Below are 27,096 nucleotides of genomic sequence, written 5' to 3' on the forward strand. Positions count from 1 at the left end.
TGACGCGAAAATAAAGAATGAAATATTTAACAATGTGTTCTCATCTTTCTAACTGTATTATTAGTGGAGCGCCCAGCGTAACACCATTCATATAAAAAAATTAGTAGGAACCCACCAAGCCGAAAAAATTTGGTAGTGCGTAACCGTGATTGTCCGTTCGCATAGAACGCTACTTTCAGCATGCGCGGCCAGCAGCAATGCGGGCTCATCTATACCACGAGGACTTCTTAAAGGAATGATGCTACCTTAAGCATGCGTGAGAGCTATAGTGGTGGGTTGTCATCATTTGTGTTTGTTCGTTTGCGAATGAACTCCTTCATTCTTTCTGTTTGTGCTGTGTGCTATTTAACCCCAGACGCCCAAAATGAAGACCCCCAAATTGTCCCCTGTAGCTTTATCTAAAACAACCTTCAAGTAGTTGAAAACCTCAAAGGACCTTCAGGGGCTTAAATAAACACAATAAATTTAAAAAATGGTGAATTATTTCAATTTGCAACCAGAGAGCTTCGTATCGACGCCACTTCATCATCTGTCTGAAACAAAAATTCTGGCAACGAGTCGCTCGAATTTTACTACTCAACTGGCTGATGTGATTATTTACAGTAACCGAGTATGAGGCGAGTAGTGGATGGGTTCAAGACATAGTTCTCGACCATGGTAAAGAAGCTCGTCAACACTTGGGTTCTTCAGAATTTCAAAGGTCCAATTGCATCGAGTCACTAACTTCCTACTATATAATTCTTATTCTTACTCGAAGCAAACTCCAAATTTCATAACTGAAAAACTTAATAGACAAACTGGATTTTGCAAGATTCCTGCCCAGTCCCATACTTCATTACGTATTATGTTCTCGGAGAAAGAAAATGGCGAAAATAGTACATTTCCACTAGGACTGCGGCTTTGTTTTAGAATGAAATGGGATTATACGGAAGTCTTTCGCTAAAATTCAACCAAATTCTATCATAACGACTCCACTCCCTACTTCGCTGTCAGGTTTTCGATATGTTTGCTTCTGAGTCAAAAGAAAACCGAACGACATAAATAAAAAACAAAAACAAAAACAAAACAAAAAAAAACAACTGACCGATGTTTCACAAACTTTTACCAGCACTTGTCGCCTAATTTTAAAGAACGATAAACTTCCAAGGGGAGCTGGAGTAACAAGGCACCTGGGTGAGTCTCTTTTTTTTACCGGAACTCCCAAGGAGAGTCGGGAGTTACGTCGTGAGTTCTTAGAACCAGGAGAAATAGCTACTAGTACCCCTATTGTACCTAAGCTACCGTTAAAGGTACCGTAAAAAATCAGTGCAGTCATTACAAGGATTATTAGAGAGTATTTGAGGGAAGTGTACACTTGGGTGTGATTGAAAACATACCCCGCCTCTTTAAGGTAAGTTCTTTGAATAAATAGAAACCTTAATCAGATGTGCACTGTCTGCCCATTTGTAATAATACGTAGAATGAGCTACGTATTAAAAAGTGCCCGCAATCTTAATTTCCAAAGGATAATGGACCAGGCTTTATTCACCTCTTGCGGGGAGGAGGGGGGGGGGGATCGGAGTACTTTGGTTCTGTGTTTTGGTGGAGGGGGGGTTGGGTGCAGCTCTGACCGCTGACAATTAATTTTTTCAAGCTTGCTGGTTGATGGTTAATTTTTCTGCCTTTGACGGTTGACGGCTACATTTCAGGACCTTTGACGGTCGACGTTTATTGGGAGGATATATTTTTAGGGTTGGAAGTTAAATTTTTCTGTTTTTGATATGAATAATGGTCTTTCGCTGACGAAATGAAGTGAATCGTATTGAACGAGATACCAGTAATAGGGTCCTCGTGTTTCATTCGACTGTCACGTTAGTATCTCGTGCACTTTTAAGGTTCTCTTTCATTGGATTGTGACGTAGGTATTTCGTGCACTTTTAGGATTTTCTTTCAATGGTAAGACGTTGGTTTTTCGCACACTTTTGGGATTACCTCAGATTCAGTGGTTACGTTAGTATCTCGCGTTTGTTTCAGACTCTCTTTCATTGGATTGTTACGTCAGTAGTTCGCACACTTTTACGATTTACTTGTTACGTTAATTTTTTTGCGCACTTTTATAATTCTCTTCATGGGTTGTTACGTTTATATCTCGCGCGCTTTTAGAATTTTCTTTCATCGGATTGTCACATTAGTTTTTTGCCCACTTCTAGGATTCTCTTTATGGATTATTTGCGTTCGTATCTCGTGCACTTTTCGAATCTTCTTTCATTGAATTGTTACGTTAGTTTCTCGCACACTAACAGAGTAAAATGGTTCTATTCCTGTAACTGCCAACAAAGCCAGGTTTCAACACGCGCTTTAAAATTTATTCACATTACGGTCGATCGCGGTTGCTAACGGAACAAAATGATTCCAATTTAATACAGAACACAAGTAGAAGGAATAGAAATATGTAAACAACAGACAAGGAAAGACACAGACAAGCGTTGAATGATTTGAGGGCATGAAGGACGGAAAGACTAAGAGTTGAACGCAGTGAAGGAATCTAATGGGCTCTGATACTCCAGTGTTCAATTTTACCGAGAAGCTGATACAAATGAAATTAAAGCAAAATTATACGGAAAAATCTAACAGAATATAAATCGCCGCGAGTGAAAAGAATGCGAAAACAATAAGAAAAATGTGCGTGCAAAACACAAAAAATGTAGTCGGGAACGTAAAAAAGAAATTACTAAGTGGGAATGCTGCAGTAACAATTCCATTAGTCTTTCGGGCGCGCTTAGAGTTCTCTTTCATTCGTTTGTTACGTGAGTCTTTTCGCTCACCTTTGTCTTGTCACGTTCATGCCTGACGCACCTTAAGGATTTTCTTTCATTCGATTGATAGTTTAGTTTCTCACGCCTTTTCAGAATTATCTTTTAATTGAACGTTAGGTTAGTGTTTTGCGCTCTTTTGGGATACTCCTTCATTAGAAAGTTACGTTTCACTTAGTACCTCGTGTATCTTTAATATTTACTTAGATTCGATTGCCACGAAAGTATCTCGCTCACTTTTAGGATTCTCTTTTAATCGATTGTTATGTTGGTATCTCGTGCATTTTAGGCTTCTCTTTCCTAAGAAGGTCACGTTAGTGTCCAACGCATTTTTTGGATTGAATCATATTATTTGGAGTTCATATGCTGGCCTGAATAGCCGCCGGGTATTGCCCCTAAATTACGAGAAAGAGCAGGTTTTCCCTGTGTCACATGATACGTTGAAGGCGCTCACCTCTCCGCCGTGAAACTACCTCACAATGATGGTCTACGTCGACTGCAATTATTCCAAATTTCTGAATGTCGTCATGGTAGCAAGCCCAGACTGCATCATTTTGATAGTACTCTACTGAGATTCGTGGTCTTTTCAACGATTCTGTGGGGAATTTACGAACGCCGTTTCACGTAAAGTGTTGTTCATCCTTATAGTCCGAGAGAAACTCTGCTTCCGAGGTTAACGTAGGAGAGGAAAACTGATCATTAGGCCTCTAATAAAAGCCAAGGGTAGTTATCACTTTCAAAGAAAAAGTCTCCTATTCGGAAATAAGGTTAGTTTGAATGCAATGCTTTACAGTCAATTATGTGCGATGAATTAACTAGGTGTTTTTTATTTTTTATTTTTTGTCTGCTATTAGATGACGTAATGTGGAACTTACAAGAATGATCCAATTTTTGTGCTAGGGATAACTTTTTGTAGGAAAGAGTGGCTTTATTCGGTCCATCTCGTGACTGTAAAATGGTTACTAACTTTTTTTTTATTGGATATAAGGATTCATTTCCCAGTGATAATATAAATAAGCAGACTGTTCGGACCTTTGCCAAGTAAACAGCCACCACCAGCACGGTTATCAACCTTAACCGACCATGGGACCGAGACAGTGAGAGAAGCCGGTAACACGCATGGGTTTGGTAAAGAAGTCAGTATTTTGAGTTAAAAAAATTTTTTTCTCAGCGCCTGCAATATGAACGTTAATAGGTCATTAGTATAAAGCGCACGCAGAAAACATTTCCTTTCTTGTCATCGCACTCCAAGCAAGGAGTGAAACCGTCGCTTTCAATAAGATGTTTCGACCCCAGAAAGAATTGTGAGCTCACGTTGCTGCACGTAGAACAAAATTTGCTCTTCTGGCTCATCAGTGCAAGTGTTGGCTGATTTGTGATGAATTTTCTGTTGACAGTTCAGATTACAATGAGACTATCTTTAATGCATGAATTAAAGATGTCAGAACAGCTATACTCATTTATATCTCACCTTAAAGTCAAATTAAATGTATTTTAATGAAATTTACCATTTCAACTTTGTTGATATATCCAAATTATTCCGTTACTCCTACCGACGCAGCCCCAAACAGTTTCTTTCGAAACTATCAGCCTTTATTCATTTTAATGAAACACCCTCTTTTGTGCCAAAAAAGAAACCACTTAAAGGATACTGAAAGATTTGCGCTATTAAAGTTAAACTTATGTTCAATTAAAGATTCATTAAAGGTTAGAGTTAGCTTTCGGATATTTCATTTGACAATTAAAGACGATTAAAGCTTTACTCAACCTTTAAGACTGCTTTAGATTTTGCCTAAAGGCACTGAAATAAGAACATTCGTCCTGTGAGACAGGGGCACACTGCAGAAGGTTAAAGTACCACCAATGTCTTTGCTCATGATGTTACTAGGTGACAGGGAAGTTCTTCAGATTTGTCTAAGGGTTAAAATGGACCTCGGTTACGCTAAGGGATTGGATTGATTTGACCAAGTTATTGTTGGAGCCACACTCTGTTATAGTACATTTTCAAAGATGTCTAATCCTAAAAATTTCTTTTGGGAATTTGAATTTATCCGAAACATTAAATTTAAGGTTAATAACAAAGGCAAAAATAAGAAAAAAATATTTCTCTACCTTTTTCTATATTTCCTAAATCGGAGCAATAAAGAGATATGGAGGAGCTCTTCTATTAATATTTGGTATAAATCGTCTTTCACTTCCACATTGTGTACGTGATTTGGTACACAAGAGGGCTACGATATATTTTGACGTTTTTTTCACTGGAATCTTACAGTTATGATACGATTGTTTGGTGGTAGCCAGCTGATTAGTGCTTGTTTAGCTACTCCATTTGACAAATGGCTACTAGCCATATGCGAAGATCTCATCCCTGATTTGGGCCGCGGCTAACTTTCAGCACTTCTACCATGTGCTCACTTTCCATGAAGCCAACTTTGTTACATTCTTGATTGAGTGTGTTTGATGTCTGACTTTCTTCTGGATTTCATCAGCTACCATCATTGATGCAATATGCATTGCCCTTTTGCTTAGCGTTAGTTCCATAGTCTTGTGCAATTTTTTATTCATAGCAATGTTGTTCTATAGGGTCAGGTCTTCTTTCCTCAGTTGAGTTTGTTACCAGAACTTGCATGGTGACTTGAATGGAAGCTTTCACATGAATTGTATAAATATGGGAAACCATCGGTTAAATTAATTCGGCATTATCTTTTCTTAGCATTTAGCTCAATCGGAGAGCGCCGGACTGCTGTGCGGGAGATCGAGGGTTCGAGCCCCGGCCGGAACAACACTCAAGGTCTTAAAATAACTGAGGAGAATGTGCTACCTTTCTATAATATCAAGAAATAAGTAGACGTTCTAGACTTCTCAGATAAGGAAGAATTAACCGTAGGTCCTGCATCTATTAATTAGTTAATTTGGTTAGGCAGGGGACGTTAAAGAACCCACTCACGAGATTACTGTGATGTGGTCTGACCTGTTTACTGGGAATTGGTGGGAGGGGGCATCTCCAAATAAGTTCCCTTCGATCGATATTGTAAACTGCTTGATGTAGTCCGGCTAAAATTCCCCCGAAAGTGTTACGCTGTGATGCACCTTTGAATGTTGTGTAGAAAAGGCGCAATAGAAGTAATAAAGATTATTATTAGTTATTATTATTAGTATTATTATCATTAAGGTGAAATATTGTTTTTGCGATACAAGTTTCTTTTCTTATTTGATTCAAAAGTGGTCATCAGCACACTGCCGAATATTCCCCTCTGCTTCTACCTCACCGTGATCTTCATTTCGATTTACAAGCGTAGGGCAAGGTTTTTCAGTCAAACTGGCAATTGATTGACCAGAAGTAAGACGCTATAATTATATGTTGAAGAATTTCAAGTCAATTTGATTTTTACAATAATATCAAGTAACAAATGAGTAGTGAATAGGATTTTGCTTTAATTATATTTTAGTCATACGGCTGCACTATAGATTTGTTTAATAGTATAGCATTAATCATTTAAAAATTTAGTCCCATAGATATGATTATTAATCAAGGATATGTTTCCATTGACGTGATGGAAAACTTAGCGCTACTTAGTACTCCTTGCTACATATCTGAATAGAGAAAAATATTTATTATTATGCAATTTGAACCTAGTATAAAGCCTTAAAAAATGGTGCACTGTTCACTATACATGATTTATTAATCTCCTTCTAACCCTATTCATAAGCCGTCAAATAGCTAATATCCGTCAAGTGATCAAACAACGAATTTCTTCCGCAGAACATTGCTTCGCCTATAGTGACATTTTCTCTAAATTTTAAGTGAAGAAAAAAGCAGATCGTCAAGGCTTACTGTTTGTTTGGTTTAAAATACTACTAAATCTTACCAAATTGACTTATAACAAATAGTTGGGCTTAAACTTAAGTTAACATCCATACAACGTCGCTAATCAAGTCTTCTCAACCGACTTTTTTATAAGTTGGTGACGATAAGGCAAAGTTGCGCTCCATCTCCACAAAGAAACAATTAATTCTGACAAATACTGATTGAAAATCAGAATTCTTTTCTTCGCTGATCCAAGATAACACAGAAACATATTTACAGCCTCAATTTGGTGGACCAGCCTATCGTATATAGTCTCAGTTACTAATGTTAACTTGGCAAAATCGTGCCCCATTTAGCAACTTCTGAATAACAGAAGTTACACCCATACTAAGTCACGCTTATTGCAAAATATGACATTAATGTTCCATTTCTGTCATAGATCCTTGTTCTTGGTGTTTTCTTGAGTTCTGCTATAGGTTGTTGCTAAATCCATCACAGATTGGTCAGTTTTGAAACTTACCAAATTCCCAGACCCAGTAATGCATGAGCTATGATCTTATTGTAATGTGATTTACTCACAACATCATAGAAATATAAGAAAATAAAGCCATGGGATTCCTTTCTTCGATTTCATCTCAATAAACTTACATCAGAGTAGGTGATCATTACTTCCCGGCCAAACGGTATTCATCAGTTTAGAGGAGGAGTCTGCTTCAGAATACTCAGGAACAAATTAGTAAGTATTTATAAAAACTAAAGAGGGGAATTCCCAAGGCTCAATTTTTCGCACATTGCTTGTATTATCCAAACTTACTGTATTCAATAATTTCCCGCGTATTAACAGGAAGATTGTCCTTCTGAAGAAGCTTGCAGGTAAATGGAATATCAAAGCCAATTATGCTTCTCTACAATCGACATCAGATTGGTGCCAAATAAAATATACGTAGAGCTTAATCTCAACTATGTAAACGCATTTGAAAAAGTTCACACAACAAGCCACATGAGCGAAAAATGACTGAATAAATCGCTAAGACAGTGGTTTCTCTTGATCAAATCAAGATTCTGGCACGATCAACAACTTCTAGTAAAGAACAAACGATATCGCACTATCTCAAAATTGTTTTCTTAGAGTTCCTCCTGATGCGGAAAGAGGTAACGGTGCTACGTAAACGGTATTCTAACACTGCTTCCAAAATGTACTCTCCTTTTTCCCTTTTGATTGACTGTCGATGGCTCTCCAGTATCGATTTCATTAGCAATGGCATTTTCAATACGTCTGCAAACCTTATCTACCTTTAAACGGAGTATGGGCAGCTGAAGGGTATCAATGGTCTTCAGCTGCTCACTGATTTCATCAAAGAAAGCCTTTGTTTTGAGACCCTTGCTGACTTTATCAAATAATATCGCGCGACTCCCTCTTTCAGTTTTCTCTCCTCCTCGGATTTTCTCTCCTTTTCTCCCGTTATCCTTATTCTCTGGTGCAACGTTAACTCCGTCAGCCTCTTCAACAGTTATGTTCACAGGCCGCCCAACAGTCATCGCCTGTTCAGCTTCCTTATCCATCTCCGCAGTCTTAGCTTCAGCGAGGGCATCATTTAAGGTGGAAACAAAAAAGTTCATTAAAACTATGGTAATGCTAAAAAGAAGCGAAACCACTAAAACGTGTCCGAAAATTGGGACACCTTCAGCTAGTTCCTTTATGGGCCGAGTCCTCACTTTGCCAAGAGTTATCTCTAGCTGGAAAGCGAAGGCCCGCCAAAAGCTCGAGTACCTGCCGATGGATGGACCGAAAACTAAAACTCCTTTCTACAAAAATGCAAGAAATATGATCGATAAGACCAGACAGAACGAGGGAAGGTCGTGCATCCAGATCCGAAGAGCACAAGAGAACAATCGCGTGTAGAAATTAAAATAGGTAAGTTGTAGCAGCTTTAACGTTGCTAGGAAAGTGAGAATGGCGAGGAGACTGTTTTCAACTTCTGCCCATAGGAGTGGCGTTTCAAAGCTTGTATGTGCAAACATGTTTTCTTTCAGCCTAAGCACACTCGTAGTTGTAAGATAAGACTTCATGAAGCTTGATACAAGTAGTAGAATGGATGTCGCTAAATGACCAAGATCAAGCAAACACCAAAAAGAGCACAAGTATCGCCACCTCCTTCTAACTATGTGTGCTATTGTTTCGCCGATTATGAAGAGAACCATGGCTATAAAGAACACGAGGCACATCCCTTGAAAAATCTGTAGGATGGCTGCGGTGTCGTACAGCGAGATGATATTTATGCTTCTTTTAACCGTTGCCTGGCCTGTCGGGAGAAATTCTACGAAGAAAGACGAGACAGCCAAAATGTTTGTCCCCGAATTTAAAAGCGAAAACTCTAACACGATGGCACTTGTTTGACGATCGACCCAACTTTCTGATTGCAGTAGATTTGTTATCGCACGGGCAGTTTCTTCTTCATAGCCCAGCTCAGCCAAATACCCACCGCCACCATACCAAGCATGGCGGCCCCATTTTGAAGAAGATCCAAGTTCCTTTCCTGTTTTGTACATCCATGGAATTGGACACCGATTAAACTGGAGTGGCGAAGTTCCTTTGGTCGGATGAAAAGGTTCTGAGTGTTCATTTTTGCGAGAGTAGGACTCCAAGCAGGTCTGTTGCCACCAGTTGGTTATTTTGTCCGCAGGGCATTGAGCTAAGCAGAAAATTAGAGCTCATCGTTATTATGTGTTAATGCGCTCAATAATAAGAAAATTCCATTAGGTATACCTTTTCTCACTCTCAGCTGACGTATTCTCACCATTCCGATCACCGTCGATGCTAGCTCACTACTCTCTTGATTTGTTGAGTAGAGATATGTTATCAACGACCCATTTATCCAGTTCCACAATGATGTTTTATCTTTCACCTGCAAAAATTAGTACAGAAATACATTACACTCGAGTTTTCAAACTCAAAATAGAAGATATCATATTCTCTTCTCAAACTCATTAATTATTCATGCAGCTCTTACCCAACCAGAGCATCTTATTCTGGTGAAACCCAATGAAAAACGAGTTGAAAACACGGCCGTGTTTGAAACGATTTCAAACACGGATGCAAATTTTCTTAATCTGCATATTGGTAGAGCAAGAAAAACACGTGGCGATAAACAACTTCGGTGGGTATCTTTCCTTTGACGGTTTGGCAACCTCTTGAACAAACTTCGTCAGCCAATAATTAACGCTTAAAGCATCCATTTGGAATAAAGGAATTTCCAGCGATTGAACTCTGTGCAGATCATATTCTTTAAAAAGACCACTTGGTTCCAAAGTTCCTACTTTCGGAAATCGGGCTTTTGCCCACTCTTCAAAAATACGAGCCGCCCATTCGTTTTTGTTTTGCGTCGACTTTAATACTGCATTAACGACACACTTTTCCTCGTCCTCAAAGGTTTTCGGTTGTCAAAAACGATATTCTGTCATCTTCGAAAGCACCTTGCTTGCTCGATACTCACAATGCAACTAGTAGGTAACAACGTGAAATGCAAATACAAATGAAATTCAGTATTATCAGTAGCCAGCATACAGCAAGTAGGTGACAAATTCACATTCCGCTCACCATAAACAATACTTCAATTGAGAAAACTTATTCAAATGATAATTTAAACTAATTTTTTTTTGTTGGAGAAGTAATTTGAAAAACTCGTGCTTTGTGTTTCATCGGGGTTTCCAAACACTCGAAAACAATAAAAGCACTCGGCCCACGGCCTCGCGCTTTCATCAGTTTTCTCGTGTTTGGAAACCCCGATGAAACACTTGCACTCGTTTTTGAAATATTACATAAAGTTATAATTACTTTACCAACGTGTACATGCAATGATACCTAAGGTCTTGGTTGGTTATCGTTTCATAAGATGGGAGGCCATTTCAATACTTTACCAAAGTAAAATTATTGCTATACATCCTATTTTCTTCTAAATTGATTAAGGCATCATCCATCCCTACCAACAGAATCTTAACAGACCTTAATACTTAAAAGCCATAAACAAACAAAAAAGGTACACGTTATATCTACTTATGATAGATAGTTTGTCCATAAAAGTTCGTATGGGAATGTTTGAGTTGTAATGTTCCTTTTCTATCAATCTATTTCTTTACCTCTTCAAAACTTTCCGTGTGGTCCGCCAAAGATTTGAAGAGCAGATACCTTGAAAAGTCCCTCTTTCCGTACGTAAGGATACCAATAACTACAAAAAAGAAAATGTAAAAGAGAGTCTGTCTCATCATCAAGCGACGTCTAGCCATTGCCACACTCTTTCTCCTCGATGCAGACAATTTACTTGACTTTGTGGATGCCGAGCTTCGATTATCATCTGCAGTTTTCCCAGAGAACTGTTGACTGCTAGATACCTTTCTGACTCTGCAATTTGAAAATACTGACCACAGCATAGCGAGAAGAAAGCATTTAAAGGGCTGTAATATTAAGACATCTTGAAAAAAGGAAACAGAAACCGACGAAATCCACTCTTGGCTTTTTTCGCTTCCCCACATGAGACTGTAGGAAACTGTCAAACCCGCCGACATGGCAGTCACCAGGCAAAGTAAGCCCCACGTCAAGTAAAGGAAGCATCGCCAAAATCGATTCTGAGGGCTTGCTGAGGCCTTCCTAAACAGTGTTATGATTATGTGAATCGGCACAATAAAAAGGATACTCTGAATGCTTGTCATAGCTTGTTGGGCTGAGAATCGTAGCGGTCCCAGGTTGATTGTTTGGGAGGGCTGGTTACTCCAGGAATAGAACATAGCATTGACAGCCATTGTACAGTAGAGCAAACAGAGGCATGATGAGATTCTCTGAACTCTAGAGAAGCAACTCCCAGGGGTCTTGGTTATGATCGACATCCAGAGATGCCCATCGGAGAGCATTTCATGTAATGCTCTACCTGTTACGCTGCCCTGAGCGTTGGAAGGACTCCGGATGCATTCATTTGATAGAGATTCATCCTCCAGGCTTAACCAAGTGTCAAATGAGAATTTCTAACTTTTGTCGGTCCCAGCAGGAATAATTTTAATGTAATCCAAAAACCAAGAGGGATTATTACCAGAGTTATCATGGCTGACGTGAAGTTTGTAGATATCACCTAAGTCTTTGTCTAAAATGGCGGCAAACTTGTGCTCGGTTCCTCTGGCAAACTTCGGGTGAAACCCAGCATAGAAGTCTTGCTGAATGGTAAGGGTACTGCTCCTGCCTTCGACTCCAAAGAGTACGAAGGATACATTAGCGGTTGTACCGGATCCTAACCAGACACCAGTCTTAATAGTCAACTCGTAACGGCAATTAGCTGACTCCGATGATCGATAGAACACTGGAGGCACTGAATCTTGTATCTTAAAATAAAAAGTTTAAGGTAAATTCAGGTATTGTAAAGATATAAAAACTGGCCTCAGAACTGATGTTAGGGATTTGGGTGTAGTGATTGTTCTTAGTGCCAAGCCATTCGGCTGTTACCATGTCGTCACAAAATGGGAAAATAAACCTTACCTTTTAAGAGCAATTGCTGAAAAAAAAGGTATGCCTCAACCTTATTTTGACGACTTATACACCTCTTCATTGTGTTTAGAGAAACATATTAGATAATTTCCAATAAATACTAAAGAGAATACACGTGTCTAAAAATAGCTGCATAAAACAACATCTTGCCAAGTTGTTTACTTGTCGAAATCGTTATTTCAACGAACCTTGGCTTTATCTCTTCGGTCTTCCCTTCTTGCGAAAATGATCGCAACCAGGTAGAGAAGAATAGTTGCTATAAGGACAACAAGGACAAGGAACTTTCCGCTGTCATTTGGTGAACGAAGCTCTTGCAAAACTTTGACAAAACTGAGGTCATTTGGAGGCACCAGATAGGCCCCACCAAACGACGTCAAGTGATTGCAGGCACATTTCAAACCTGAATTGCTGATGACTTTCTCAACCTTTGAAAGAAAGCTACAGTCAGTACGGTTGTAAAGGCAAACTTTACGACATATGTGTTCCTTTCTGAAGCAAAAATGGTACTACAAAGAGAGTAACTTACACCAAAGTAAACTTTCTCCTTGCTGTTTTCTGGATATGGGATCTCTCACGAATCCCTAGCAAGTACTGTAGCTACACATGAGATAAAAATTTGTTCCCGTCGGGACAAAGAGGACGGAGGCGAAGCATTGCTTTCAGGTTTAAGATAACGGTATTTTTAGCTTACTTTTTCAACAATTTTGTTCGCAAATGCAGATAGGTGGACATTGATTGATAGAATCTATGGAGTGATAAAACGCATTTATTAACTTTTTTCGTAGCAACTGATTGCTAATTCTGATCTCCTCACCCTGCATCCTGTAGTTTTCCAAACAGATGTTTCTGTTTCCCAGAAAAGGCAAGCTGACTCACTCACTTGGACACTGATATATTTAACTTCATTCACTGCTGGTGGATTTTTTATCGTGACACAGGTAGCCTTGCCTCGTTCCGGTTTGGACGACTGAGTAATTTTCTTCATTTTACTTTCTTTGACAGTGAAAATAGCATCAACGAGGTACCTCCCGGGATTGATCGCCATAAAAGATACAGCAACATTACCGTTGCAGTGTATTCGGCCTCTTTTAATCCACTTATACCTGACGTTTTCACATTCTGAATAATTCTGAGTTGTGGCTGAAATCACTTTCACCTTTGAGATGACCAAGTCGCTGCTTTGAGGCATAAAGGAGACATTGACGAAGGACTGTCCATACTGAACTGTGATGTTGTGATTAATCTTCATTCTGCGGTAATAGGTGGACCCTTTCAATATCTTGTCGGTTGTTTTCTTGTCAAGGGGTAGTATGACGGTGATTTCACGTGAGGGATCAGACATGTTTATAATGTCTCCTTTTTCGTCTCTCACTTCTAGCCCTGCAACATGTGACGTCACCCTCTCACTAGTTTGGTCCCAGGTGAAAGGGTTGAATGGAGTAGTCCACATCTACAAGAGATACACATGTAATTGAAATGGGTGAGTTCCACTAAGCCTCCTTCTTTAATAATACCGCCATGGGTTGAGGTTTCAAGCTTCTCAAGTCCTCTCAATTCTCCCTAAGACAAAAGGTAGATCGAAAGTTAAGGGGCAGGGTGATAATCGTGTAATAATGCAGATGGTTATACCGCAGATTTGTTTGCACCTGTCCACTTGGATGCTGTCCTTTGTTGCCTAAACGCCCCAGTGCACAACTAATCTTGCCAGAGCAGGGTAAAATGATAAATCACTAAAATTAATAATAAGTAACAAATGTTTTATTTTAGTTCTTCAAATCTTTGGCTTTGCGAGTTCGCAGGACCTTGGGAACAAAGTCGACAACTGAGCTTTATTTCTTGTCCCTACTTAGCGTAACAAATCCAACGTATAAAAGTGACCTTATCTCCTACCTCCAGGAACGAGATGACTTCTCCAACTGGGTTTATATCAGGTATTATGAATCTGCTTTGACCTGCAACAATTGTGAAGTTATCCACTTCACCACCACGTAGAGACACAACTGTTATGCTCAAATATTTTGACTGCATCGTATAATTTCTCGTCGTAACATTTTTTAATGACAGGCGCAATACTTCAATAATCTGATCCTTCAGGGAGAGAAGGGTCTTTGTTGCATTTATATTCTGAGAAAGTAAACGTAATTATAAATTATACCATATAAAGAATCAAGCTAGGTTGTTGAAATTCTTGTTTTCTAGAAATAGCAATAGATCAACTTTAATCCATACAGTTCAAATGAAGTATGATTTCGCATTATGAAAATATGTCAGCACTTATTATTTTAAAATCCTTAAAAAGCTACAGTCAAACCTGTATTACGAGGTAACCCACGGGGAGTAGCGTAATGACCGCTAAATACAAGTTTACCACTTAATACAGGTTCCATAGAATAGTTTATTATGAAGAAACGATAAACAGCGTTATTTTGTGCCATTTGGTCACTTCAGGCAAATAAGTGCGCGCATTCCCAAAACATAGTATCGTTTTTTCAATCAATGTTTGAGGTAAGCTGGTACAATGGTCTTTTGCTCTTGAAGGAGCATGGTGAATATAATGGTAATTGAACTGAGTAAGGTGCAATTTGGTCTGAAATCATGATTTCACATTAAAATTGCACGACACGAAGTTAAATTTCGCTTTATTACATCTATTTTGAAATCGAAAAATTCTGTCGCACAAATACTGTCATTGTTCTAGTACATTGAGCTGGTTTGTAAAAGGTTGCAAAAGTTATCTCTCGTTAAACCTGTAATTGGATTGAGTTCTTCAAAAAGCCTTGAAATTTGATCGGTTGTTGTGTGAAGCTTTCTTATTGACTGGGTAAAAGATGCGATCTAGAGTATAAAACGATGGGATTTGTGAATAAATCGCTCCAGCGAGAGCTAAGCAGAATGCAAGGATCACAAGTTATATCAAAATGACTGTAATAAATATTTTTTATCGCATTACTTTATGGAAAAATAAACCCCTTTTAACGGGAGGATACGGAAAAAAAACTTATCCAAGGAAAAAAAAAGGTATGGCTAAAACGTGTGCAAAAGCGGTTACTTGAGGATGCAAATTATGACCTTGAAAGCAACGACTTGGGGAATGTTTTGAGTCGACGTCTTTAAAATTGCGCGTTTTTTTCGCAAATTGTATATTACATGGTTACATACGCTCGAGAATTTCTACCTATCGATTTTTTCAAGTATTAATTTAAAAACTTTTGCTTTCAGTGACCGCAAAATAAACTGTAAACCGACGAAATTACGCGCTTGATTAGTACCAGTAAAGTCGTAAATGGGGTAAGTTTGGCTCATCATATGTCTTAAAAGAGAAAAACGACCTATCTTTCCTATGGTATTTTTTGAAACAGTCAGTGGCATGTAAAGGAAAGTTAACAAAAACTGATCTATTTAACAAATCGACAGTGGTTTAGCGTGGTCTGTACTTATATTATTCACTTCATCATGTCTTCATTCAATTTTTTAAAGAACAAACACAAACCGTGTTAAACCCCGTTCTATCGTAGTTTGTGAAATTGGAATTTTGTGATCCAATTTTCAGTGCTTTTCCAAGGTTGAAGAGAACGTTCTCTACTACAGCTGAAAAGCTTGAATCGAGTCTCGATCCAGGTATTCTGAAATCCTCTCTGATATGCTTCACAATTTTCTTCAAAATGTTTGTAGTTCTTAACTGAAAAGGTAATAGGAGAAGTACATGTGAGAAATGTTCAGCTTTTACCGGCGAAGACTTATAACTTGCACTTATGGTGCAAAGAATCTTCCTCGGCCCTGAGTTCGCTGCTTCAGATCAGAAAAACTGAAACATCATCAATTAGATTTTGATAAAATACTTGATCTTTCTCGATCCTCGTGAGATTGAGTTGTTAGTTTCATACCAGTAAATTAGCTTAAATACTCTCTATAACAAATAAAAGCAAACTTTTTAATGGCTAGAATAAACTTTCATGATCGCATCGTGGAAGAATCTGGGTGAGGACATTTACACCTTGATTACATTTTCTTTTCAATTTAATGCGTCCATGTGTGGTATATGTACGAGTTAAAGAGCCAGCGGGAGAATCTGGGTGAGGACATTTACACCTTGATTACATTTTCTTTTCAATTTAATGCGTCCATATGTGGTACGAACCTCTGAACGAACCAGTTGTTAAACATTTTCTTTTCTTCATTATCTTTGAAGGTAACTCTCAAAAAAGAAACGGCAACTTTGAATTTAAATTTACAAGACATGTTTCGACATTCTCATGTCATCTTCACTTGCAAATGAGCATTTAACGGTTGTGCATTTGAAATTATATTAAGGTACATTACAAATCTTTTAAGAATAATGAGATTTGAAATGTCACTCCTTGCAGTAATAAAAACCTCCTCCCGACACATTCCTATGAATTCTTGCTGCTCCTCCAGTATTCTCGGACTGATTCTTTCAAATGCACAACTTTCAAAAGCTATGGTCTCCGAGGTCATCCGCCGCGATCACTTAAAGCCGCCATGTTCACAGTTTAAATCGTTGGCTTTTCGGTTGTTCAAATGATCGCAAGCGTTCAAAAAGTGCAAACGAAATATCGATTTTTAGTAAATAATAACAATAAAGCTGTGGTCTAGATGTTAACTGTTTAAAACCCAGTGAAGATGACTGGAGTTTTGACGCAATTTCGAAACAAGTTATCGAACGCTACACTAAATGAAGGTTTGATATCATACGAATCCTCCTGTCGAGCGCCTGTCGCATCATGGTAGCCAGAGAGCCTTAAAAATTAGATAATTATTCTTCGAAGCTAAACAAAACAGCTTTAATGTAAAGTTACTTGAGGTATTCAAAGCTCGGGGAAACTCACTAGTGCAGACGTAGAGACATCTTCCATTCCATCCAACATAGTACCAAGAAGTAAAGTAACTTTAAGGACATCTTGGGTAGTTTCCATCTTCATGTCTGATGTCAGGTTAAGGACAATCTCGTCCAGCTGTACAATTAAAAGGAATAGACTTTTTTCTATACTTTGTGATCGATCACAAAACCAATCCTGTCTTCCTACGATTCTTTATTTTCCAAAACATACCGACCATTTTGAGTTTTTAAAGAGCTATACCATGAACGTAGGACTGAGTTAGATAAGATAATTTGGAAATAGAAACTGATTTCAGTCCACTCTCCAGTGTAGGCTTGCACTTCTTCATAGGACACCACTCGTAAGTTTAAACCAATTCCAAAATAAAATTGAACGTATCTAATCCCAATGCTAGAAAATATTTTCCTGGAATGATCATTTCTATACATCAGTTGCTAGTGAAATAAATTTGAGTTGAAAACTGATATACCAACCTGAGGACACTTCTGAACGCTTCCATTAATCGAAAGTAAACTTTCTAGCAAAGACCATGCGCCAAGAGTTTTATCTCCCCTTCTAAAGTACATGTTTATTTTCCTGATCCAGTCTTCGCAAGTTGACGCTATGGATTTAACCTGAACAAGAGGAACATTTCAATTAATTGACTTCCTCTTAGGTGCATGAAACACAAGTAGTAAGTGAATTAACAAATAACTTGGACGTGGATGCCAAAGGGAAGTGGGTAACAAAGTGCTCAGTGATTTTAAATGAATGATCACTTTTAGCCCCAATATAAATACTGCTGGATCATGATATATGACATGCATAAACTGGCTAAAAGCTAAAGCCCAGAGTCAGTCATGCGAAAGAGGTAATAGCTCCTAAGAGGTAGTGGCTCCTCAGCATGCAGAGGTAGTAGCTTCCCGGCATGCCCCACATGAATGTGCTGCTGGGTAGAGAGGAGGTAGTAATCCTCCTGAGAAGTCCAAGCAGTATTAAAATGAGGGAGTAGTGCATAAGGAAAACGAGTCTGTGGGGGCCAAAGTGTGACACAAGAGAACTTTTTCCCCATTCCCAGTTTATTGAAACTGAAACGTCTAACTTTTAAGCTTAAAAATGTTAGTAGAAACATTTAGAAGGTAATATAATAAGATCACCTAAACAACTTAAACAAGCCTATGATAAAACTTCTAAGAAGTGCTCTCTAGTATTTGGTATGGCAGGTATTAGGAGTCTGAATAAAGGGAGGGATGGGAGGGAAACTTTGGATTTTGGTTATGAAAATCCAAGCAAGAATTACTGAATGAAGTCTACAGCAACTATGCTTACAGTCCATTGCTTGATAGTGGGTCACGTGACAGGTGTGACATGTCACACTACAGTTAAATAAAAGAAATCCTTTTTCAGACTCATGACAACAATATTAAGAGTTGCCAATTAACTAAAATTTATTTAGTTTAAATAAATTGACATTATATTCAAAAGTTAACCTATCTCTGTTTTCTAGTGTAAGATGTAGTGTATTGTTTTCTTTTGTGATTGTAGTCTATTTTCTTTTTTTTTTACCTTAATTTTTTTTTCCAAGCAAATCACTTCTGGCAGATGGAAAAAAAGACTATTTCAACAGAAAAACAATACTCGAAAGTTAAAAAAATTATTTTGCCATCTGCTACGGATTTGCATGGAGTGAAGTTTATTATTTTTCAAACTTTGTGTTTAACTCACCGATTTGATTTCAAAGAGAAAAAATAACCCTCTCAAAACCCACTTTAAAAAAAATTGACGACAGTTCATCTCGCCATACATTGAACAATCGTTAAATTCTTCATAAATTAGCTAAAAAAGCAAATAGATAAAATTTGAATTTGAATTTGAACTCGAAAAATTTATTTTAGCCCGGACATCTAAATTTGTGTTTCCTCGTAGCGATCGTACCAACAATTTTTTTTAAAGTCTTATAAAAGAAACCACCAACCTTTACGTTCAAGCTGAATTCTGTTTTGTTTCCTCTACCATCGATGATCACAGCTTTTATTGTAGAAATACCACTGAGTAACACTGTACGATAGCTACGCTCACTTCCTTGGTATAATACTTCGTGTAGGCCATTCTGAAGTACGTAACTAAACTCGTATCTTACGATATAAAGAGGATTTCCACCGGTGCAAGTGATACTGAAGTTCGTGTTCAGACTTCGGCCTTCTTCGGGCTCAAGTTTACACAACTCTGGTGATGAAAGGAACATACTAGGTCATTTTCCACGAACAAAATATGAATTACCACTGATTTTTCTTTTTGCAGACTCAAATACGTACGTTATTACCTTAAAAGGAATAAATTAGAAAGTGCACATATACAGAATATAACAGACGGTGATTGCTCGATGGCATGTTTCTTGATCCAAAACGATATGCAGAAAGTTGTAAAAAAAAAGAAATTTAAATGTTGATAGAATGAGAGTTACGTTTGTTTTCAACCCCTCCTTAGGAGGAAAAACAGGATTTTCTTTTGGATCGACTTTGCAGTATTTGCTAGTATCACAAAAACAAACGTTAAATCAAGTACAAACAAGTACTGCGAGCCTAAAGTTTTGGAAGACGAAGGAGAGGTTCAAACAACCTATAGAAATGAAGAAGGATTATCAGCACGAGGGCATTCGCCCATGTTGATGGTAAATTATAACAGAAAAAGGGAAAAAGAATATGGATAAAAAGAGAGCCTACATTATCGGCTAAAGAATCGTGACATGGAGAGGCCAAGGAACTTAAAAAACGGGTCAAGGTAAGACAATAAGGCAGCAGAAAAAAAGCAGACGGTTTCATTTTTAATCGCATTTCTCGTAACGACGCTAAGTAATAATGGTAATAGGACTGAGTGGAGTAATTCAGTCAGTAATCATGCGAGCTCATGAACAATATCGGATCGACGACCGCGAAGCGGGAGTCCGCTTTGTTAACCACGAGTATGACTACAGACAAAACTTGGCAAATCGGACGATTTCAGTTGATTTTTAAAAGCTTTCAAAGGTGTAAAATTTATATCTGATATGTCGTGCGGGCACAGCTATAGTGATACAAGCATTATTAAAGAATCAAATGTGCAGTTAAGAGCCATGACTGCCGCAAAACGTTGCAGCTTTGTTTTGATTATCTATACCCTGTCGAGCAAACGCTATCTTAGGAAAAAGCGTTGAATCGCTGGGTTATCAAGTTTGTACCAGTTTCACTATGATATGTTAATTACAGAAAGAATTGGACACAACGAAGTCCTGTTTACCATTTAATCAAAAAACTATGACAACATTTAAGAAAGAAACTAGACATCGGTTATACTTTTTCATAAAAAAAAAACAGTTATAACTAGGCGAAATGCGCGACAACAGCACGTGCACATGAAGTGTACTGTCCCCTTACTTAGGCATGACTGGTCAATTGTCCTACTATACCGTCCAATTACGAGTATGACGCCTACACTGTTCTATTAGTGCTCAAATTGGGCTGATGATAACCAACCAAGCTCAATCATGTTCGAGAATTTTGTTATTGCCTTGATCTCGTGCTACGTTTGTGAGCGTCTTTTGTTGTCCTTTATTTTGTTTTCTTAACGTATTCTTGCTGTCACTTACTATTCCTAATTTTATCTTAGCAACCACTTCATTTGTTCACTTCGCTTAAATTGTTTAGTTCGATTCGTTTTGTTTGGAAGTATATTAAAGAGCGTGGTTTGTTTGGACATGTACGAGTATTTTACCATGGCACTTACCTTTGTATAATTTTCTTGGATGATAGTCTTTGTATCCTGTCGAGTTTTGAGTGAATCCACCAAGGCATGTTGTATCAAACACGCTCTGTCCACAAGTCATATTGACATCAGCGTGTGCTAAGATGTTTCCATTCTGACTTGTAATACTCAGAGCATACTTCCCGAACACTTTAACTTTAGACCCGCTCCTGAACTCAATGCTGCCACCGAAATCTATATGAGCAACAAGATGGCTGCCGTGTGGAGAGCTTCTGTTTTGAAGTGACAAAGTGTAATTGCGGAATGAAGGGCAGTTAATGTATGGAGCAGTCGTGTTGATCTCAAGGACTTCACCGTTATTTAATATGAAGGAACCACCTGAAGTAGAAAAGTGGTATTTTGCTATAACTAAAAAAAACATTCAACTGGTTTCCCTTGATATGGATGCCCAATTCAGGCGACAAGTAGAGCGGTCGCACATTTACTCTGTTACACAACAGTCTGATCTATTTCTCAACACAAACACTTGTACTTGTCTCTTAAACAAGGCTGGTGACGAAAAAGAAACAAATCATCATACAAAGCCATAGGAGTTGAATGTATTTTCTCAAATTACACATGCGTGGAAGAGTTTCTCTTTCCTTTTTTTCTTCAAAATTTTTTGTCTGAACATGAACATTAATTTTTCTTTTGCAGTCAGTACAATGAATACAATAATAAGCAATTATTGGAGGAGGTTGAGCATGATATCGGGAATTATAAAAACCGAGGTCTGAGTCATCTGCCGAAGCCGAGGGCTGAGACAAATAACACAGAAACGAGGTTTGATAATTCATGATATCATGTGAAAACCGAATTCAGTAAATTTTTATTATACTTTTTTTTAAAAAGATTGAAAAAGAATATACTTCTCTGGTTTGCACACGTGTGGAGCGCCTTTGTCATCTGTTGTGAGTGAAAAGTATTTCATTTTCAGCTACTTGCCACTGCGGCGCAAGAAAAGCATTTTCTCGAACTCTTTGTTTTAAAGTGTTCTGGGGTCATCTAGTACCACACTAGTACAGCTTTCTAATAAAATCGTCTTTGAAATAGCGGGTTTGTGTTAAATCTTCGCCAAACCCCGCCGTTTTAAATCAATACACTTTGCTCCAAATACTTTGTTCGCCTTGGTGAATTCTGGGTCTTTGATAATGTCAGTTCCTTTTTTCTGAAAATGATTGTTGAGTCCAAATTGTAAAGAAGTCATTGAACTTTTCGAGTACGAGCTGTCATCACTTTTGCTAACGGCGGCCTAAAACTTCTTCAGAACTCTGGCCGAAGCGGTTTTATCAGGTTCATCTCCCTCAGATAACCATACAGAATGTTTACACTTGTCCTCTTGTTTTTTTTTGTTTGTTTGTTTGTGTTTTTTTTTTCGGAAGCTTGGTTATTGATAGACACTTTCAATTCCTCCTCGAAAACAGAGGCGAAGTACTTAGCTTAGAAATTTTTGCAAAAGTTTGACAACATTACTCGGACGAGGGGCTACGAAGCTAGGCAGACTTTGAACTCGACGTGAATTTTGGCCAAGCGATGATTTCGAAGAATTGTTGAATAAATTTACGAGCAACCGTTTTCTCTGTTCTCGGTATGTTAAAAACGAGTACTTGCAGTGTTTTGCGGCTCCATTTCCAAGAAAAAAAAAAAGCACTTTTCACCGCTGTTGTGAAAAACATGTTTGTTGAATAAAGGCTGACAGTTTCTAAAGAAACTGTTAGAGGCTGCGTCGGTGGGGGTAACGAAATAATTTGAATATATCAACAAAGTTGAAATGGTAAATTGGCCACCGTTACGATTATAAAAGCGTTAGCCCTTCGTCATTCGCTCCGACGAAGGGTTAACGCTCGAAACGTCAGCTTTTATAATCGTAACGGTGGCCAATATACCATTTCAACTTTGTTGATATATTAAAATTTGGTTTGTTGAATAGTTACAAAGTAAGAAAGCCGGCCACAAACAATGATTTGTTTCGTCTATACCACTCGCGTGGGCAGCCTCATGATGGAAAAGGAATATTATAATGAAGGGCACTTTAAAATCAAACTTGAATTTTAACTACGGCATCAAAATATTTAAACATATTCGGCGTCCTCAAATTTTGTTTGAGTTATTCGTATTTTCAAATTTTGTTTGAGTTATTTGAATTTTGACCCACCCCACGACCTCGTAAAAATACGGCACAACTCGTAAAAATACTCAGCGATACTACACAACAAAACGTCTAATAAGATATATTTATCCGGCTTCTAAGTTCCTTTACCACGTAATATGAAGAAGAAAACGGTTTCTGGGGGACAGGATCACAAAGTTTTGCCGCATTGTTTTTTAACATTTAGACTCGGCGTTGATATTACGAAACAAGTGGTTAAGTCAAAGACTTCCCTCATTCGAAGGAGAATAAAGTTTACGATCATAACCGACTTGGTCATTCAAACTATTCTGTGATCTAACTTTTGTTCTTCTCTATTTTTCGCTTGGACGAAATCTATTTTCTGCAAGGGGATGAAAGCGAAAAGTTTAAAATGGAGCTGGGGGAAATTTCTCAAAGGTTGTTTTTTACTTTTTAGGCCTTTTTTCAGCTCCGACGGTAATACATTTTAAGATGAACTTTCTTTTGCGTTTCATAACAGCATGATTTATCTGACTAATTTTTACTATTGTATTGAATCGATACCACAACGTCCTTGCATTCATTAAAATTTGTAAGAAAGCTCTCCCTTAAGACAGGTTTCATATCTTATAGATGCTTTTCGTTATAAGCTCAATGAGATGTCCCACGAGTAAAAAATCCTTACAAATTAAAATGGAAACAAATGAGTACTTACGAGTTACGAAACTTTCAGCAACAAGGACGAATTCCTGTTAAAAATGAATTAAGTTAGACTTAGTAATGCCTCGATTAACTTCGTCCATCATCGGCCATGTTTGCTCTAACAACTCTACTTTGTTAAGACGTTTCCTTTAAGAGTTCGCGAAGGAAATACCTGAAATGCGATAAAAAGCAACAGAAACTTTGCCATCGTTATCTTCAAACTGTCACATCGGATGAACTACAAGTTTTGTGCGTATTTAAATGATTACACTTCTTTGGCCTCTCTCAGTATGCAAACGAAAAGTCGTCTCAGGAAGGCTGCTGCTTTAGCGATTAATTTCATTAGACATAGTTTACGTCAATTGGTTGTGTGACCTGGCAATTTTTGCAACTGTCAAACATTCAAAATTTCCTCTGCCAGATGATCAAGTTAACTACTGTTGACAGTAGGGAAGACACGGTGGAAAATTTTATAACGAAGCTGCTTTGATGTTAATACTCAATATCATTTTTCTTAGATCTTGGATCTCTACAATAATAATGTGCAAAGTTCAAAAAGCCATCCGTGACCCGAAGCACAAATATTCAAAATTGTCAAGCTGTTATAAGGCTGTCGAGCGTACGCTTTCTATTGTTTAAATTTAAAGAAAAAGAGAAAACATCTCTTTTAGTGAAACAGCAACGGTTGGAGGTTAGATAGGATTTTAAATCAACCGCGTTTTAATTTTTTTCCAAGAACGTTTCGTTAGGAAGCCCTGTATCGTGGAGCAATGCCAGCCAACAATGATGCCTGCCAACAATGATGCCACCCAACAATGATGCCAGTCAACGATGATGTCAGCCAATAATAATGATGCCAGCCGATAATGATGCCAGCCAACAATGATGCCACCCAACAATGATGCCAGCCAACAATGATGCCAGTCAACGATGATGTCAGCCAACAATAATGATGTCAGCCAACAATGATGTCAGCCAACAATAATGATGCCAGCCAACAATGATGCCAGCCAACAATGATACCAGCCAACAATGATGTCAGCCAACAATAATAATGCCAACCAACAATAATGCCAGCAAACAATGATGCCAGCCAACAATGATGCCAGCCAACAATGATGCCAGCCAACAATGATGCCAGTCAACAATGATGCCAGCCAACAATGATGCCAGCCAACAATGATGCCAGCCAACAATGATGCCAGCCAACAATGATGCCAGCCAACAACGATGCCAGCCAACAATGATGCCAGCCAACAACGATGCCAGCCAACAACGATGCCAGCCAACAATGATGCCAGCCGACAATGATGCCAGCGAACAATAATGATGCCAGCCAACAATGATGCCAGCTGACAATATTGCCAGCCCACAATAATGATGCCAGCCAGCAATGATGCAAGCCAACAATGATGCCAGCCGACAATGATGCCAGCCAACAATTATGCCAGCCAACAATGATGCCAGCCAATAATGATGCCAGCCATCAATAATGATGCCACGCAACAATGATGCCAGCCGACAATGATGCCAGCCAACAATAATGATGCCAGCCAGCAATGATGCCAGCCAACAATGAAGCCAGCCAACAATGATGCCAGCCAATAATGATGCCAGCCAACAATAATGATGCCAGCCAACAATAATGATGCCAGCCAACAATAATGATGCCAGCCAACAATAATGATGCCAGCCAACAATGATGCCAGCTGACAATGATTCCGGCCAACAATAATGATGCCAGCCAACAATGATGCCAGCCAACAATGATGCCAGCCAGCAATGATGCCAGCCGACAATGATGCCAGCCAAGAATGATGCCAGCCAACAATGATTCCAGCCATCAATGATGCCAGCCGACAATGATGCCAGCCAACAATAATGATGCCAGCCAACAATAATGATGCCAGCCAACAATAATATTTCCAGCAAACAATGATGCCAGCCAACAATAATGATGCCAGCCAACAATAATGATGCCATTCAACAATAATGATGCCAGCCAACAATGATGCCACCCAACAATAATGATGCCAGCCAACAATAATGATGCCAGCCAGTAATGATGCCAGCCAACAATAATGATGCCAGCCAACAATAATGATGCCAGCCAACAATGATGCCAGCCAACAAAGCGCTAACTCGTTAAATTATCGAGCACTAAAAACGAGTTTTTATGAGGTAAGATGTCATAAGAGAAAATTATCTGATGAGTTGTTTTTGTAAAATGAACAATGTTCTTTAACGCGAATTTATCAGTTCCAAGGCAAGAATTTGATAAAAATGGATATGTAAATCCAGATGGGAAAACCATTTCTCTTGTGAACAGAGAACAGCACTGGCCACCTGTTACCGCATATCAAATAATCCGCTTTTATCCGGCCTCTAACTTCCTTTACCACGTAACATGAATAAAAAAACCGTTTCTGGAGGCCACATTCACAAATTTTACCGCACTGTTGTTTAACAGTTAGATTCTGCGTTGATGTTACGAAACAAGCGGTTAAGTCGAAAACTTCCCTCATTGGAAGGAGAATAAAGTTCACGATCATAACCGGCTTGGTCATACAAACTATTCTGTAATCTACCTTTTGTTCATTATTTTCCGCTTTGATGAAATCTATTTTCTGCTGGGGGATGACAACGAAAAGTTAAAAAACAGAGCAGGGGAAAATTTCTCAAAGCCTTTTTTTACTTTCTAGGCCATTTTTTAGCTCCGATGATAAACTTTTTATAATGAACTTTCTTTTGCGTTTCATAACAGCATGATTAATTTTGCGAGTTTTTTACTATTGTGTGAATAAAATCCATACGGCAACGTCTGTGCCTTGATTAAAATTTGCAAAGGAAACTCTCCCTCAGATAAGGTTTCATATCTTAGAGATGCTTTTCGTTATAAGCTCAATAAGATGTCCTACGCGCAAAAAATCCTCACCAATTTAAACAGAAACAAATAAGTATTTACGATTTACGAAACTTTCAGCAACAAGGACAAATTCCTGTTAAAAATGAATTAAGTTAGACTTAATGATGCCTCGACTAACCCCTAAGAATGTTTAAAGGATCATTCACCGACCATCGTCCATGCTTACTTTCATTAACAATTAAACCGTTGCCAAGACGTTTCCTTTAAGAGTTCGCGAAGAACATACCTGGAGTGCGATGAAAAGTAACAGAAACTTTGGCATCGTTATGGCTTTAAGTTGTTACATCGGATGAACTCCAAGTTTTGTACATATTTAAATGATTACACTTCTTTGGTCTTTCTCATTATGCAAACAAATAATCGTCTCGTGAAGGCTGCTGCTTTAGCGGTTAAACTCATGAAGACACAGTTTACGTCAATTAGGGGTGTGGCCTGGCAGTACTTGCATTTGTCGATCACTCAAAATTTTAGCTGCCAAATGATCGGGTAAAATACTGTTGAAAGTAGAGAAAACACGGTGGAATTCTATTACGAAAATGCTTTAATATTAATACTCAATCAATCTTGGATCTGTACAACAATAGTGAGCAAGATTTAAAAGCCATCCGTA

General features: G+C 38.3%; 2 protein-coding genes across 3 annotated transcripts; both read right to left on the reverse strand.

The window, feature by feature from the left end:
* Positions 1-6,451: 6,451 nt before the first annotated feature.
* Positions 6,452-14,366, reverse strand: LOC111340514 (polycystin-2). Of its 2 annotated transcripts, XM_022947373.2 has the most exons (6): positions 14,021-14,366; positions 12,945-13,580; positions 12,319-12,555; positions 10,738-11,967; positions 9,368-9,506; positions 6,452-9,293 (listed from the first exon to the last, which is right to left on the reverse strand). In XM_022947373.2, the coding sequence occupies exons 1-4, from the start codon at positions 14,156-14,158 to the stop codon at positions 11,617-11,619; spliced, it is 1,362 nt and encodes a 453-aa protein (XP_022803108.2). In that variant the 5' UTR covers positions 14,159-14,366; the 3' UTR covers positions 6,452-9,293; positions 9,368-9,506; positions 10,738-11,616. The 2 variants fall into 2 exon arrangements, with proteins under 2 accessions (XP_022803108.2, XP_088611128.1); XM_088755002.1 differs by lacking the exons at positions 12,319-12,555; positions 12,945-13,580; positions 14,021-14,366 and having other exon boundaries at positions 10,738-11,619.
* Positions 14,367-14,412: 46 nt separating this feature from the next.
* Positions 14,413-26,848, reverse strand: LOC148735344 (uncharacterized). The gene is made up of 7 exons (XM_088755003.1): positions 26,713-26,848; positions 23,574-23,607; positions 20,731-21,087; positions 18,944-19,194; positions 17,463-17,603; positions 16,978-17,103; positions 14,413-15,809 (listed from the first exon to the last, which is right to left on the reverse strand). The coding sequence occupies exons 1-7, from the start codon at positions 26,746-26,748 to the stop codon at positions 15,594-15,596; spliced, it is 1,161 nt and encodes a 386-aa protein (XP_088611129.1). The 5' UTR covers positions 26,749-26,848; the 3' UTR covers positions 14,413-15,593.
* Between the last annotated feature and the right edge of the window lie 248 nt (positions 26,849-27,096).

The sequence above is a fragment of the Stylophora pistillata genome, chromosome 3 (assembly GCF_964205215.1).
Source record: "Stylophora pistillata chromosome 3, jaStyPist1.2, whole genome shotgun sequence".
Taxonomy (NCBI): Eukaryota; Metazoa; Cnidaria; class Anthozoa; order Scleractinia; family Pocilloporidae; genus Stylophora; species Stylophora pistillata.